Source organism: Hypanus sabinus, chromosome 9, assembly GCF_030144855.1.
Source record: "Hypanus sabinus isolate sHypSab1 chromosome 9, sHypSab1.hap1, whole genome shotgun sequence".
NCBI classification, from domain to species: Eukaryota; Metazoa; Chordata; class Chondrichthyes; order Myliobatiformes; family Dasyatidae; genus Hypanus; species Hypanus sabinus.
This window is the reverse complement of record NC_082714.1, coordinates 144128752-144145628: the sequence shown is the minus strand read 5'-3', so window position 1 is coordinate 144145628 and position 16877 is coordinate 144128752. Positions and strand designations below refer to the sequence as shown.

General features: G+C 38.4%; 1 protein-coding gene across 1 annotated transcript in view; it reads right to left on the bottom strand.

Annotated features, from left to right (window-relative positions):
- Window positions 1–16877, bottom strand: part of dlgap4b (discs, large (Drosophila) homolog-associated protein 4b) — a 120319-nt gene that overhangs the window by 10557 nt on the left and 92885 nt on the right. The window contains exons 4-7 of the mRNA XM_059981199.1: window positions 12645–13009; window positions 6520–6611; window positions 4395–4813; window positions 1410–1501 (exon numbers count right to left, since the gene is read on the bottom strand). Of these exons, the coding sequence (XP_059837182.1) occupies window positions 1410–1501; window positions 4395–4813; window positions 6520–6611; window positions 12645–13009 (968 nt within the window). The remainder of the gene's footprint in view (window positions 1–1409; window positions 1502–4394; window positions 4814–6519; window positions 6612–12644; window positions 13010–16877) is intronic.

The following is a 16877-nucleotide window of genomic DNA, read 5'->3' as shown; positions in this document are numbered from 1 at the left end:
TGAAGAAAGGTTCCTGACAAAAAACATTAACTTTATTCTCTACATAGATTTTGCCTGACTTATTGAATACTTCCAGCATTTGTTTTTCTTTTAGGAGTTAAATTCTCTAAAAGACAGTTGACACTAAGCCAATGATTAATTTTCATCTACTGCACATTTACACTGAAGTGCTTTTGGAACAATAGCTATGAAGGAATAGAGGCAAAGGTAGCCGAGACCACGTCAGAGATCAGCAACCACCAGATCAAACTACAGAAAAGAACTATCTCAAAGGGGATAACCAGTCCAGCCCTGGCCTAAAGTCAGTGCTTACAGTGATCACAAATCCAATGAAATCACATTCTTAAACTGACAGCTAATTTATAAAGTATCGCCTACACAATTCATTCTTTGTATTTTACAAATTTTAACTCTGAATGGGAATAGCAACATACTCGACCAAATTCAATTCTGCTACAGTTAAAATGATAAGACAGACACATACAGAATGACCAATCATTTCTCTTAATAATCTTGTTTCTTAAGCAAGTTACATTCAAGATTCAAGATTGTTTAATGTCATTTCCAGTACACAAGTGTAAAGGAGAACGAAATAGTTCTTACTCCAGATTCAATGCAGCACAAAAAAAACACACAAGATAAAGGATACAATAATTAAAAAAACACAATAATTATAAATAGATAAGACAACTTATACACATAGAATAATTGTATGTCCATAAAGTGATGCTACTAGGCAAAGGGATGTCTGTACATAATAGTGGAGGGGTGTGGAGGTGTTGACTGGCCTTACTGCTTGTGAAAAGTAACTGTTTTTGAGTCTGATGGTCCTGACATGGATGCGACGAAGCCTCTTCCCTGATGGGAGAGGCAAGACATGGTAGAACCTCAACAATTTCATGAACTTGATGCAAGATTTCTCACCTGTTCTCTGGAAGGCAAGATTAAAGTTTAAATGTGCCCCAAAAAATATGTTTGTCAATTTTTATGACATGTTCAATGGGCCATATAGAAATGTCAACAGCTCTTCCTCAATGGGAAAGAAAATCCCCAAAAGATCAACCTATTTAATATCTGAGTGACAATTAAAATGAGAATCCACGCTCATTTATTATCATTTCCATCTTGAGTATAGTTAAGGAGAAATTCCCTCAACTTCCTGTTAAGTCAACTAATTTTAAGTAGGAAAATTTTATGTTCTTAGATAATGTGGAATTTAAGGAGTGGAATTTATGCACAGCAACAAACATCACAAATGCACAATTTAGGAACATGCCAATGTGGATAACACACTCTAAAATAAAGGTAGTATATGACAGACCATTAAGGCAGTTTTTCCTATGCTTGGCAATTAGAAAACATGCCAATTATTACCATTAACTTATTCATGATAAATAAGATGTATATACCAGATTCTGCTCGCAGAGACCGTGGAACTGTTGTAATTTCTGAGACATCAAAAGCTGTGCACTTCCCACTGCACTTCGGATCTTTCCTAGGACTGAAGGGAGAAAAAAACAGTACTTTCCATTTGCAGAGCATATGCAATCATATAAATACATTAAATATATGATAAAAAGAAAAATGTACACGAGGTTCAAGACAGAAAAGCAACAACTGAGTAAAAGGAGGAAAATTAATGTAACACCCTCATTTGAAGCCACCTGCTTGCTCCCCTTCAGTATCTGAAGACCACTCACCAAATTCTGTTCTACCTACCTTCTATTCTACATAGCTTCCTGTTCTGTTCGCATCAAATATACATAAAAATACTAAATATCTTCCTGTCACTTCCTGCAATGCGTTAAGAGGATGAAAACAGCTAGAGTAGTTCCAGAAACACTCTTCATTTCTCCAGCTAGAAGTTCTGCGCCCTACGCTTAAGACCCTGAAGGTATCAGCTACTTCAAGGACAGAGGTGACACTGATCCAGCTTCCTTCTAGAGAAAGTGAACAGAGTTGTAAGTCAAATAATGTTTAATGGCATAATATAAAATTAAGCAAATAACAATATATCAGCACTGAAATAACAGTGCCGGTCAGTACTACATCAACACCACCTGGGAATTATCTTCTTGACAAGTATGTAATTATAACTAACTATATCTAAATTTTTTGAAATTACTGTCAATTATTCTGAAATTACTTTGAAATATTTTCAGTCACTCTGCAGAATACTTAAGTATTTAGAGTGGGGATAAAATCTAATGCTCATATCTTTATTAACAAAACTGTGCATGTTTTTGTACATTATTATGGAAAAATACATACATCTCACTTTATGCAGTGAGAATATTAAGATAATTCAATTGACAAGATAAACAGATTGTCAGAAAGAGGCCTAAATCTCCACCGTCAATGTAATATTCACTTTATAAGGGTGAAATAATATCCAGAAAAAGAAATTACAAGTTGCACATCTTCAGAAATTCTTTATGAAAATCATTTTAAATAGCTATTTGTGCAATAAGTTTAAAAGAATTTTGATGAAAATACCAACTGCATTTCCCTCTGAATAAAGATGAAATATATTTAAGCAGATTTATCAAAAAGGGATTTTATTTAATGACTTTGCAATAATTATTTGAATACAAAATAAGACGTCTCCAATCAGTAGATTCACAAAAGGCAAGTCTAACAGTTAAAATGAAAATTACAGATTTAGGCCATGTCTTCTTGCTTCCTGTAAATGCATATTCTAAAATGTTACAGTCCTTTAAACATAAGTCATCATTCCATTCAATAAATTTTAAGCATTTACTTTTCATTGTATCTATCTTTGTCAGAAACAGTCAATAGATATATGCAGCATTAGAGTCAGTACCTCATACAAAGTCCCAAAGGAAAAAATGGTGAAAGAGAGCTGGCATCTCACTTTCCAGATCAATGATGATAGCTTTGGCCAATTCTAGTGCTAGTAAGCCAGCTTAATCATACCTTGCTTATCTGTATCTGTATTCACCTCATCTTCCTGCCACCGTAACAAGAGTAGTTTCTCTTGTCCTCACCTACCACTCCACGAGCCTTTGCTTCCAACAAATCATTCCCCACAACTTTTGCCATCTTCAATGGGGCCCTACCACCAAACACCCCCCCACCCCCCACTCTGCCTTCCACAGGGATCATTGTAATTCTGTTGACTATTCATGCCTCCCCACTAACCTCCCTCCTGGCATGTATCCCTGAAAGCAGCGGAAGTGCTACACCGGGCCATTTACCTCCTCCCTCACCTTCATTCAGAGCCCCAAACAGTCCTTCCAGACAAGGCAACACCTCACCTGCGAATCTGTTGCGGTTGTCCGCTGTATCTTGTGCTCCTGATGCAGCCTCCTCTACATTGGTGAGACTCAATGTAGATCGGGGGACTGCCTTGTCAAGCACTTTATCTTCATCCACAAAAGGAAAAACTTCCTGGTAGCCAACCATTTCAATTCCTAATCCCAGTCCTGTTACCATAGGTCAGTCCATGGCCTCTTCTTCTGTATGATGAGGTCACTCTCAGGTAGGAGGAGAAATATCTTATATTCCATCTAGGCAGCCTCCAACCTGATGGCAGGACCATCAATTTCTTCAACTTCTGGTCATTTTCTCCCCTTCCCCCTTTCCTCTTCATTTCACTACTCAGGCCTCTTACATCTTCACCTCACCTGCCTATCACTTCCCACTGTTGTCCCTCCTCTTTCCCTTTCTCCCATGGTCCACTCTCCCTTCCTATCCAATTCCTTCTTCTCCATTCCTTTGCCTTTGCTTCCCAGCTTCTTACACACCCCTCTCCCCATCACCTTCTAGGCTGTCCTCCTCTCCCTCCCCCACAATTTCTTATTTTGGCTTCTTTTCCTTCCAGTCCTGACTAAGGGTCTTGACCTGAAACATCAACTATTGCCACAGGTGCTGCCTGACCTGATGAGTTACTCCAACATTTTGTGTGTGTTGTTTATGTAGGTATGCAGTAGGAAAGGCTGGCTGAGCATTGGGGAAAAAATATGAAATATGTTCTTTGCTGGTTATTTATTTACTTGACTCTTCCATGAAGTTTAAGTAGTCATGCTAACTCACCAGAGGACAAATAGCTTGAGGGACAGAACAGCTGTCACATTTAGGAAGTTATAGACAAGACCTCATTTCCATTAATCCCAGAACCCCAATTATCAAGAACATTTAAAAATTTGCCATGGAAGGATCTTGTCCAGGCATACAGAAATAAAAAAAACATCTTAAATGCTCATTCCAAAACGGTTTTTGCTTGTTCTAACTGAGAAACATGCTTAACAGGATATTTTATTGATATGATTTTATATGCTCCTTGATTACATCCTGGGAGCAGAGAAACTTTCACTCAGTTGTCTTCCCCTTCTAATAATGGGAGGTAAAATATTGTTTTTCTATTATTTTACCTTCTTCAGATAGATTATTCTCTTTGGTTTCTTTCTCCATTTGATGACACCATCCTTCCATTCTTTCCTTCTCCGCTTGCAACAGTTTCAAGAACCAGTAGCCATCCCGACGACATGAAGCAGCATGAACTGGTTCGACAGGAAGATTGTTAGCAGACTCTAACCATGGTTCTGGTGGCGGTAAAGAGGATGGATCTAGGGCTGGGTCTAAATTATCATTATAAGCAAAAGCTTTATTTTTTGTCTGGGAGCCTTTTGCATGCTGCCGTACAGGAGGTTCGGTGTTTGAGACATTATGATGCTGGGTTGAATCAGAAAATTGATTGCTTTTGTCCTGGGATCCAGCAATAAAATTACTACATTCCTGTGTATCAGAATCAGTTTCTTGTTTTGATGTCATACTGCTGGAGCGGCTTAAACTGTTGTAAGGAGACAAAAAGTTTAGAATTACTTAGCTTTTTCTTTTAGTTAACACGCTGATAGGCAAGCTAATTTTACAGACAAAAGACTTGAAATGTCTTTACTGCAAAATACCACCCAAAAATAAAAGAATACCAAAGCAGATGCATTCATTCATCATAAAATATACAGATATCCCTACAAGAGTCTGCATTAATATTTTGTTTTTCCCTCAAGATAACAAAAAAGCTACTGCACGAAAAGGAGTCATTTGTTCATCATGCTCATACAAGTTTAAGTAGTATACAGCCTGATCCCAACTTCCCTCCAGACCATGGATCATTAAGCATACACCGCCACATAATGAGCCAACAACTTCTGCTTCTACCAACCACAATGTGTTCCAAAGCCATAAGACTCTCTGGATGAAATTTTCCTCAGTTCTATTCAAGGGGCAAACATTGAACTCAGAAGCTCATGATAATACTGTTCCAAAGATGGCTTTCTACCTGCAACCTTTCAATAAAATAGTCATACTACTCAATGCTTGTGCAGTTTACAAGCACACTCAGTACCAACATGTGCACTCTTCCCACAAAGTTTTCTTGACAGTGAAATTATTGGGGCAGAAAACCATTGTTATTCCCCAGGATGATTGATATGAGTTGCCACAATTGTTCACACTTCGATGAAAATGAAAATCTAATGGCTAAGCAGTTGTCAAACTGAGACCTTTTTCTTGACACATACGGAATTTTAATACTGTAAACTTTTTGCTAGGAATTATGATGGAAAAAGTTGGCTGGAGTTTTATGTTTCAGCCAACTAATTTTAAAAATCTTCTGAAAGAATAAGACTAGAAATTTGAAAGTTGAAAGTCACCTCCAAATTATTTAATTTCATCTAATCTGGTTGTTGCCTTTCCATTTCCTTACTTTTGACTACACTTGCGAAACAGCTGAGTTGCACAACAGTTAGTATATTGCTGCATGGCTCCATAGCTCTAGGTTTGATCCTGACCAAGGGCGTTATCTCTGTAGAGTTTCTACATTTTGCCTGGGTCGGCTCTGCTGTTCAAGATTTTTTGTCCAATTTAAAGATGTACTGCTTGGGTGGTTTAATGACTATTTAAAATCAGTCCGACTAAAAGTAGCTGGTAGAAGAATCAGAAGGAAGATGATGAAAGAGAATAAGATACGAATTACATTGATTTGGATGCTTTGACAGCTTACAGACTTGATAAGCCAAAAGGCTTCCTTTTTTATTGCGCAAAGAAAATGAAAAAGCTACAAGAAGGGGAGTTAGAAAGGCCAAGTTAAATATGATGCAGCTTTCACAGAAACCATCTGTTGTCTTGGAAAGCAAGCAATATTGTCAGGAATCCAACAGCATGTGTAAATAATATTGCTGAAAATGTGTTATTTTTATAAATTTACTGTGTTACGTAACAAGACAATGAACAATAATTATGACTTTAAACTTTCAGTCCTAATGCAACCACATTACACGGATACACAATAAAGCAAATCTTCATACCAGAAATAAAACGAAAATACATTCTCAAACATATCTAAACAGAATACTTCTAGACTACAGAACAGTGCAAGCAGGGGTCAATGAACGGTAGGTCAATTGGCTGGAGAAGTGAAAAGTGCACACATGGTAGAGATTTGTGTTTAAAGAAGGATGTTAAACTGATTCATTTAGATGAATCGATTACACTCACTGCCACTCGTCTTCCACTTGTATTCCAATGGACTGGAACTTGTTGATCAGTTGAGAATCTTGTTCCTTAGTTAAGTTTGTGGAAGAGTCAACCTAAAAAGCAAAAAATTGCACCATGTAAATAATGAACAAAAGTCAGTATTTGTCTATTCCATTCTTCCCACAATTATGTTCTAAATATTAGAACAATGCATTTTTCAAATAATTAAGGAAGATCTCCATTTGTATCAATGTTCTTGTTTGCATTTTTATAGATAAATATCATTGTTATATTTTTTCCTGAGTACATCCTGTCAGAATAGCTAGATCTGCACAATTAAAACAGATCAATTAACAATCAACAATGTTGCCAGAGAGTTATTACACACAAAAAGCACAACATTCAACAGGACAGGCAGCTTTTGTGGAAAGAAACAGATTTTGAGTCAGGCTGTAGACCCCTTGTCAGAACTGTCTTTGATAACCCTTTGTCTTCAATCTGAAACATTAACTTTGTTTCCCTCCTCCCAGATGATGTCCAATCAGCTGAATCTTTCACCATTTTCAACTTTTATTTCAGATTTCCAGCATTTAATTTCAATACCTATATTTTGGAAGCTTATATTTGGATAACTATTTTCAGGCATAGTTGAAAAATATATACACAATGCAGTGGGGGAGAAAAGATGAAATTTTGCATTGTGTACAGTTATTCCCGATATAAAAAAATTTAGAAGCACATGACCATAATGAAAACCAAAGACCAGGTAAAGATTTGAAAGAACTGAGATTAATTGGACTGCATAACTTATCTCAAGATGACAGATTTAAAAAAAAGCTCCATTGATCTTCAATTTCAATTGTTATTCAACCATATATGAATACAGTCAAACGAAACAGCATTCCTCCAGGGACAATGTGCAAAACATTGTACACACATTCCTACAGAGCACAAGACACATATAATTTTGATAGCAGTAAACATACAGTCACACAAAATAATAATATAGCTCAAGTCCCTGAGTGTCATGTCTTGTAGATTGATGTCTACAGCAGTCTGATCATCATGTGCTAGTGCAGCTGCAGATGAATGCAATCCTGCATGTCTTCACCGAGTGAACACTGGAGGGCAGCACCAGCAGGAGGGGCCAGGCACTAATCCAGCATGGATGCCCACCGCACCACACCATGTCCGGCATCACCTCCACTGGGCAGCTGCAACAAGTGACCCTGAGGCATGAGGGCCTGGTCCGCATCCCAACCAAAGCCACACAGCACTCCTGCCATCAGTCTTGTCAATAAGCCAGTGAATCAGACTTGCAAAACTCTACATTACCAATTTCCAACAGGGGCTCATGATCACAGGAATAACATCCAAGACAATCAAAGGTTAGACCTCGCTCTGCCTCCGACGCCTTTCTGTAGCAGAGAGCAACACAGTGTGAAACTAGTCCAGTTCCTCCCCTATTGACCAACTCACTAATGGAGTAGACCTACAGTTTTTAATATGCAGCAATGTATCACGATCATAAAAAAAGATGTAAAAGATGAAGAATTGTACCTCTGGTTGGATTTGGAGATGCCGCTGCAACCACATGTGCCACCATCTTACTGAGAAAGATCTTACTTGATAATTAGCAACAAATAAGGAAAAATGCAAGATAAAAGAAGGATGATGAAAATATTAGGATTTTGCGCTTTTGAGGCTAGCAAGAAATAAGTTTTGGTATACTAGGATCTTTGGCATAGAAGATAATTAACATCAAAGGCAAATAGTGATGCCCTCAATTAACCTGAATGGGAAATCCTGCAAAATTGAACCTATCCCATAGACAATCCTTATGCTAACATCTGAAAGAAATATTGCTAACTATAAAAAAAGAAAAATCAATGTGCATTACCAAAATTAATACAGTGTTCAAATGATCTCTGAAGAAATTTTTTGCAAGGCTGTTTCATCTCTGATTTCCAATCTTCAATTAAATAGATGTTGTCGGACAAGCCAGTTTTGAGTCAAATTGGGTTAAATTACACTTTATAATTCAAATTTGTTGGCGCGTGGTCTAGTGGGCAAGGCATCAGACTAGTAACCTGAAGGTCACTGGTTCGAGCCTCAGCTGAGGCAGCGTGTTTGTGTCCTTGAGCAAGGCACTTCACAACACATTGCTCTGCAACGTCACCGGTGCCAAGCTGCATGGATCCTAGTGCCCTTCCCTTGGACAACATCGGTGGCGTGGAGAGGGTAGATTGGGCAACTGCCGGTCTCCCATACAACCCTGCCCAGGCCTGCGCCCTGGAAACTCCAGGCACAGATCCATAGTCTCTCGAGACCGACGGATGCCACCACCAATTCAAATTTACCAAGAGACTTTTTAAGTGAAAAGTCACCACAGAACTTCAATGTACTTGTCATGGTGCCATTTTTACATTGATCCACATCTAAAACCTCTTTGTACTTACTAATCAAACAACAGTATTATTGTGCTTCTAAAAACAAGGTACCATCTGGTTTACTGAGTATAAAGTAGAACTCCAAAAAGGTACAGGCTCTTGCTCAGAGAAGAGTAATATTACTGGCACGAAAAATGAAAAGAGTAATTTCTTGTATAATTGGCTCTTACCATTTAATAACCAAAATCTAAAATTTCACAGTGCCTCAGGTTTTTCCAATTTATTCAAACTGTATTAAAATTTGTGAATCTGCATTAGCAAGGCCAAATCCTGGCGCCAATGGAAATTCATGACTGGATAGGGACGAAAACAAACAAAAAAATATATATATATACATGGTGGCAGAAAAGGAGCAGCACAAATGTCTTAATACACCCAGGCAGGAAGGAAGCACTCAAACAATGAAAGCATCTGTATGGGATTGAAATACTTTCTACGTAATCAATTTATGTCATGTAGATTCACTTTGTTAAACAAAAGAATAAAAATATTCATATAAATGCTTAAGAAACAGCTGTAACTGAAAGAGTAGGAAAAAAAATAGAATCCGCATCAAACAGAAATTAAATGCCACAACATTTTACACTCTGTGGTTTCCACAATGTCCTTCAGAGAGGAGCTGAAGCTATACAGGAAATAGTTTAAATGCCTGTAACATAACATTTGTGGCAGACAAGTACAGGAACCGGCATGTGGGAGGCCCATATATCTGACAGAATTTAGATCAAGAACGTCTTGCACTGTAAATTATATTTGAAGATTAGAAATCTGAAATTTAAAAAAAGTATGACCAGCGTTTTCTTAATATATCAGGAAACAAGAATTCTTAATACACAGGATGGACTGGACTGCTGATTTAAAGAAAGCAAAAGCTGGGGTCTGTTTCTCATGATAAGCTTTTCATGGTGCTTAGATGCGGCGGTCTTGTCGCATTCTTGTTCCCCCGACCTAGAGCCTCGAACAATTAAGTGCTGACTGTTCTACTTAACAAGAGCTCTCAACCATAATCCTGATCGTGTTTATATATCGCCAAAAGGCAACATTAATCAGGCACTGAGATGGTGACTACTGCCATTACCAAACAAGGAACAGCCCACCCTGATGCATTTCAAATCACTGTCAAGGAATTCAATCAGGCTTGTTTGAAGAAATCTCTTCCCAATTATCATCTGCATATAACCTGCAGCATTAGGGGTTCCAACACACTCGACCACTGCTGTACAACGATAAGGAATGCCTACTATTCCATGCCTGGACCACTCACTTTTCAGGTATTCTGATCACTTGGTTGTCCTACCAGCATACAGGGAGGAGCTAAAGAGCAAGGCTCCAGATATAAAGATAACAAAGTGGTTGTTGCAGAGGAAAGGCTGTAGGATTGTATCGAGTCGGTGGACTCAGAATATCTGAATGTATACACTATGGATGTCATGGACCATAAAAGTAGTCATAGACGAGTGTGATAGCAAAGATGCATACATCAGGATGCTCTTCATTGACTATAGCTCAGCATTTAATACCATCATCCCTCAAAATTATTCAATAAACTTCAAGGCCTTGGCCTCAATACCTCTGTGAAACTGGATCCTCGATTTCCTTCACTTGTATTTCCTTCAGTCAGTTCAGATTGGCAACAACATCTCCTCCACAATCTCTATCAGCACAGATGCACCACAAGGCTGTGTGCTTAACCCACTGCTCCACTCACTTTATAGTTATGATTGTGAGGCGAAGCACAGCTCCAATACATTTACAGTATGTTTGCTGATGACACCACTGTCGTAGGCTTAATCAATGGTGGTGGCGAATCAGCATATAGAAGAAAGACTGAAAACCTGGCTGAGTAGTGCCACAAAAACAACCTCTCACTCAATGTCAGCAATACCAAGGAGCTGATTATTGACTTCAGGAGGAGAAACTGGAGGTCCATGAGCCATTCCTCATTGGGATATCCAAAGTGGAGTGGGAGAGCAACTTTAAATTCCTTGGTGTTATCATTTCAGAGGATCTGTCCTGGGGCAAACACACGAGTGCAATTACGAAAAAAGAAAAGCACTGCCTCTACTTCCTTATAAGTTTGCTAAGATTCAGCATGACAGCTAAAACTTTGACCAATTTCAATAGATCAGTGGAGAGTATATTGACTCGTTGCTATGGCCTGGTATGGAAATACAAGTACTCTTGAATAGAAAATCCTACAAGTGGTGGATACAGCCTTCTAGATCATGGTTAAGTCCTCACAACCACAGAGCACATCTACACAGAGTACTGTCCCCACCACGCAGACCATGCCCTCTTCTCGCTGCTGCCATCAAGTAGGTGATACAGGAGCCTGAAGGCCTATACCACCAGGTTCAGGAATAGTTATCACCCCTCAACCATCAAGCTCTCAAACCAGAATGGATAACTTCACTCATCCCAATAGTGAACTGTTCCCACCACCTCTAAACTTACTTTCAAGGACTCTCCATCTCAAGTTCTTGGAAGTTATGCTTATTTATTATTATTATTATTATTATTATTATTATTATTATTATTATTATTATTATTTATTATTTCTGCCTTCTCTTTTGTATTTGCAGTTTGTTGTCTTTTGCACACTGGTTGAACACTCAGGCTGCTGTGGTCATTTATTGATTCTTTTGTCCTTCCTTGACTTACTCTGCAAGTCCTCAAGAAAACAAATCCCAGGGTTGTATATGGTAACATGACTTGAATGAGCAAGCGCAACAGGCAGTGAAGAGGGCAAATGGAATGTTGGCCTTTGTTACAAGGGGAATTGAATACAAGAGCAAGGATGTTCTTTTGCATTTGTACAGGGCCCTGGTGAGACCACACCTGGAATATTGTGTACAGTTTTGGTCTCCAGGTTTAAGGAAGGACATTCTGGCAATTGAGGAAGTGCAGCGTAGATTCACTAGGTTGATTCCTGGGATGGCAGGGCTGTCTTACGCAGAGAGATTGGGCTTGTACACGCTGGAATTGAGGAGATTGAGAGGGGATCTGATTGAAACGTTTAAGATAATTAAAGGATTTGATAGGATTGAGGCAGGAAATATGTTCCAGATGTTGGGAGAGTCCAGTACCAGAGGGCATGGATTGAGAATAAGAGGTCAGTTATTTAAAACAGAGTTGAGGAAGAGCTTCTTCTCCCAGAGAGTTGTGGAGGTGTGGAATGCACTGCCTCGGAAGACGGTGGAGGCCAATTCTCTGGATGCTTTCAAGAAGGAGCTGGATAGATATCTGATGGATAGGGGAATCAAGGGATATGGGGACAAGGCAGGGACTGGGTATTGATAGTGAATGATCAGCCATGATCTCAGAATGGCGGTGCAGACTCGAGGGGCCGAATGGTCTACTTCTGCACCTATTGTCTATTGCCTATACACTGTATGTACTTTGATAATAAATTTAATTTGAACAAGAGGGGTAGATAGGACTCAGACCAGACTTCATCTCTCACCCAACTCCCTCTGTAACTTGAAACTTCTTTCCTTCCTAGCTCTAGTGAAAGCTCTTTGACTGGAAATTTTTATTCTGTTGCCTGGTCTGTTGAATGCTTCTGATATTTTCTCTTTTCATGACCCATTTTATTGGTTTAGCTACATAGTGCACAGCTTGAAAACACCTTTCTGAATTTGCAAAAAGAAATTAATTGCTGCAATTCTGACTTGTAAACTATCTGCCAGACTTTACCTGTATTCCAATCGAAGAAAGCTTTCTCTTTGGGGGAGTTTCCAATTTTGGATCCTCACTGACGAGTGATCCCTTCTCAGATGTCACTGTAGCATTTCGATGTTGGCTCTCTGACTGTTCACGAACCAGAGCACTGACGCTTCCTGTTTTAGTACTGTTCAGAGCTCTGGCACTATCCAAGCTGTCTGAAGAATTGCTGAGACCAGATTGACTGTTGATGTCACTCTTGTGGTCCTGATTGTCAAGGTATGTGTCTTGTGCCGATTCTGTACTGCTCTGGACTGTAACTGAAATAAATGGTTTAGATGTGGTTCGCGGTGGAACTGGTGGAGGAGTCTTCTTATAAGTGGTTATACACGATGACACTAGAAGGTGAAGAGGGAAAAAAGAAAAAAATTAACAGAATTTTATTAAGGCATATCAGCAATTAAGTTATTATTTTTCTGGAGAATTTCATGTTTGCTCATTTATTTTCATTTTTTGCGGTGGTATACTTTGAATTGGAACAACATATGAAAAATGCAGGTAGTGTGAGATGGATTTACAACTTGTTACAAAGTCACACAGAAAGGGCAATACTCTGACTGGTGGGAAATGACAAACGAATGTCCAAGTTTACAGATAATTTCTATTTTGGAGGCACATTAGGAGAAAGGAGAATCACAAAGCAACAGGCAAATAAACACATAACTAAGCAAAATAAAAAGATGACAGGTAATTTCATGATTGTAAGACAAAAGACTACAGACATTAGAATCTGGAACACTAAACAATGCTGGAAGAACTCAGGTCAAGCACCATCTGTGGAGGCAAAAGGCATGAGTCAATGTTTCAGGTTGAAACCCTGCTACAGGACCATACCAGAATCAGAGTTCACAGAGACATGTCGGGTGTTTATGGGAGGTAGGGGAGGGGATGTAAGGGATCCACTCTCCTTGAAGCAGAAAAATTTCACGTTGAAATAGGGAGTAACTAAGGGATGTGCAGGAACAAAAGAATTAAGTGTGTCCAGGTATATTAATGACTAATAGCTAGGGAATAGCTACAAAACCAGTTGAAATTATTAATGGAATTTGGCCTACAAAAATTGATTTTGATTGAGATATAACTGATTTATTTGAATAAAACCAGGATCAATTGAGCTTAAATTCAAGATTGTCTCTGAATTTAATTTCTATTGCCTTGAGTTTACGAGTTTGGTAATTGATCTAATCAAAACATTCTAAAGAACATCTCTGAGAAACAAATGCAGATCAACTACTTCCATTTGTGGCAGCACAAGAATAAGGATTATAATTGCTAAAATTAGAGGTAGACCACTTAAAGCTTGTCAGGTAACACTTTCTTCTACACTAAGTACACTACAAATCTGGAATCCTCACTTTTAATGACTATGGATGTTGGATCAACTTAAATTTTTATGATACGAACCACTGTTAGGCTCATGGAGAAAATTTGCCTAAACAAAACTGAGTAAAAGGTAGGCATGATTCAAATGAACAGAAGAAAAAGCCACCATTCCAACCCAGTTTCCTATCAATCCAAAGCAAAAGCTGGGCCTTCAGGACAAATGAAATTGTGTGTGTGTTTCTTTAACTGAAAATAATCTTCACCAAACTACAGATACAAGTAAAACTTGTAAGCAGTATTATCTACCTGAACCTTGGACTTATGAATGAGCATAAAAACTGTAAAAGATCATTCTCTTTGTGTGGTCACTGTTATACCCAGGGCAGGTTTTATCATACTAGCTTCATTTTTAAAATCACAAGCAAATAATTATTAGGGGAAATAATATTCAAATTCATCAATCCTTGCACAGTGAATGACTCAATAATTTTAGAATTTCAAAATTTAAATTTTTTTGACTTGTTTGCAAATCAGCCATGTAATTTCCAGTATGTGATAACAATCGTGTTGAGTAATGTCTGACTAGACACTTTCAAATAATGTAAACCACAGAGCTAAATTGGTAACAGGGTGCAATTCAAAACTGTGTCAATGATTTAATTATTTGTCAAAAGAGTAAGGCCACAATAACATTTAAAGGATCACAGTTAAAGGACTATCTGATTTTGCCTCATCTTTGATTTACAACATCTAAGAGGAAAATAACTCAATTACTTTTTATAAAAAGAGACAATTTAGAGAATGGAAACACTCCACAACCATAATCCACAGGACTGACTATACTTAATATGTGGCTGCTTCTTCAAAATTCTCAACCAATAGTTGCATAATGGCACACTTACATATAAACGCTGTATATAATGGATGTTCAAGTGAATTTTTGAAGTGTTCTGTTTGATCATGGAGCTAAGTTTTAAGCTCACAGGAACTGCAGGTGCACCTGGCTATCACTTAAAAGCTGCTTTCACCCAGTCAAACACTCTAGGAAGGCAGCAAAAAAAAAGGTGCAGTGAATAACTGGCACAAAATTACTTTTTCTGGACAGTAGAGGGTGCCCAGAATGCATTACCAGGGTTAGTAGTGAAGAAAAATATGAGAAAGACATTTAAGAGGCTCTTAGGTAGGCATAACAATGTACAGAGAATGAGGGAAATGGAGATATTATGCTGGCTGTAGCTTAATTAGACATTTTAGTTAATTGTATGGTAGGTATTTTGGTGTGAATGTCCATAAACTCCCAACTCAAAACTACTCAATCTCATGTTACGATGGACACTGAAAAGAATTCAAATAAGCCAGAATTCCTTAAAAAAATGTTCTCATGGATAATCCTGTCTATTCTATTCCAAAGACAATAATAAATAGAAGACCATTTGGTTCCTTGAACAAGGCCTACCATCCAAGATATAGGCTGATCCTATTTTTCTCAACTTCAATTTCCCACCTACTCTCCATCATCTTTCATTCCTTACTGACTTGAAAAAAAATACTAGTTCAGTTTTTAATACAAGGATTGAGCCTGGAGGTTATTTTAGGGACTAGAATTACACAGATTCCATACTTTCAAAGAAAATCTACTTCCGCTCTGCCTTAAGTGGGCACCCCCTTAATTTTAGAACTATGTAATCTCTCTTACATGGAAAAATATCCAAGCATTTACCCTGTCAGACTCACTAAGAATATTCAATCAGGTCACCTCATACTTCTAAATTCCAGTATAGTAACTACAGCAGACCTAACTTGTTCAACTTTTCGTACAACAATCCCGACTGCATAACCAGGGTTATCCAAGTATAATCCTGGTGATCCTTTGTGTGGCTGAAGAATTAGTGCAGGGGGCAGGGCTTCTGGATCACAGGGATTTCTTCTGGGGAAGGCATGACCTGAACAAAAAGGACAGTTACACCTGAACTTGAAGGGGACCAATATCCTTGTGGGAAAGTTTGCTAAAGCTGTAAACTACTTTGGCAGGGGTACGGGAACTGGAATGATAAGGCGAAGAATGGAGCAGCTGGTACACAACTAAATGCAGCGTGTAGTGAGACTGAGGAAGAACAGGCAGACTATAGGGCAAATTGCTGTCACTGGGATGAATTAAAGTTTAACAGGGCACCAAAATCAACAAAGATATTTGAATACATGCAGTATACAGAATAAGGTAGATGATATTGTGGCGCAGTTAGAGAGTGACAGGTATGATGTAGGCATCACTGAGTTGTGGCTGAAAGATCATAGTTAGGAGTTCAACATCCAAAGATAAAAATTGGATCAGCAGTATCCAAAATAAGATAAGCAGATAGGCAGAGGGGAATGGGGTGTCTCTATTGGTAAAAAAAATTACGTCAAATCATTAGAAAGAGGTGACATAGGATCAGAAAAGATGTAGAATCCTTGTGGGTAGAGTTAAGAAACTGCAAGGGTAAAAAGGCACTGATAGGAATTATATACAGGCCTCTCAACAGTAGCCAGGATGTGGGCTGCAAATTACAACAGGATATAGAAAAGGCATGTTGCGATAGTCATGAGGAGATTTCAATTTGCAGGTAAATTGGAGAAAATTTGGTTGGTGCTGGGTCCCAAGAGAGGAAATTTGTTGAATGCCTACAACATGGCTTTTTAGGATAGCTAGTGGTTGAGCACACTAGGGGAATGACAATTCTGGATTGGGTGTTAGGTGATGACGCATATTTGATTAGGGAACTTAAGATTAAAAAACCCTTAGAAGACAATGATCATAATGTGATACAACTTGCCTTGCAGCTTAAGAAGCTGCTGCTAAAATTGGATGTACCAGTATTAGAATGAAGTAAAGGGAATTACAGA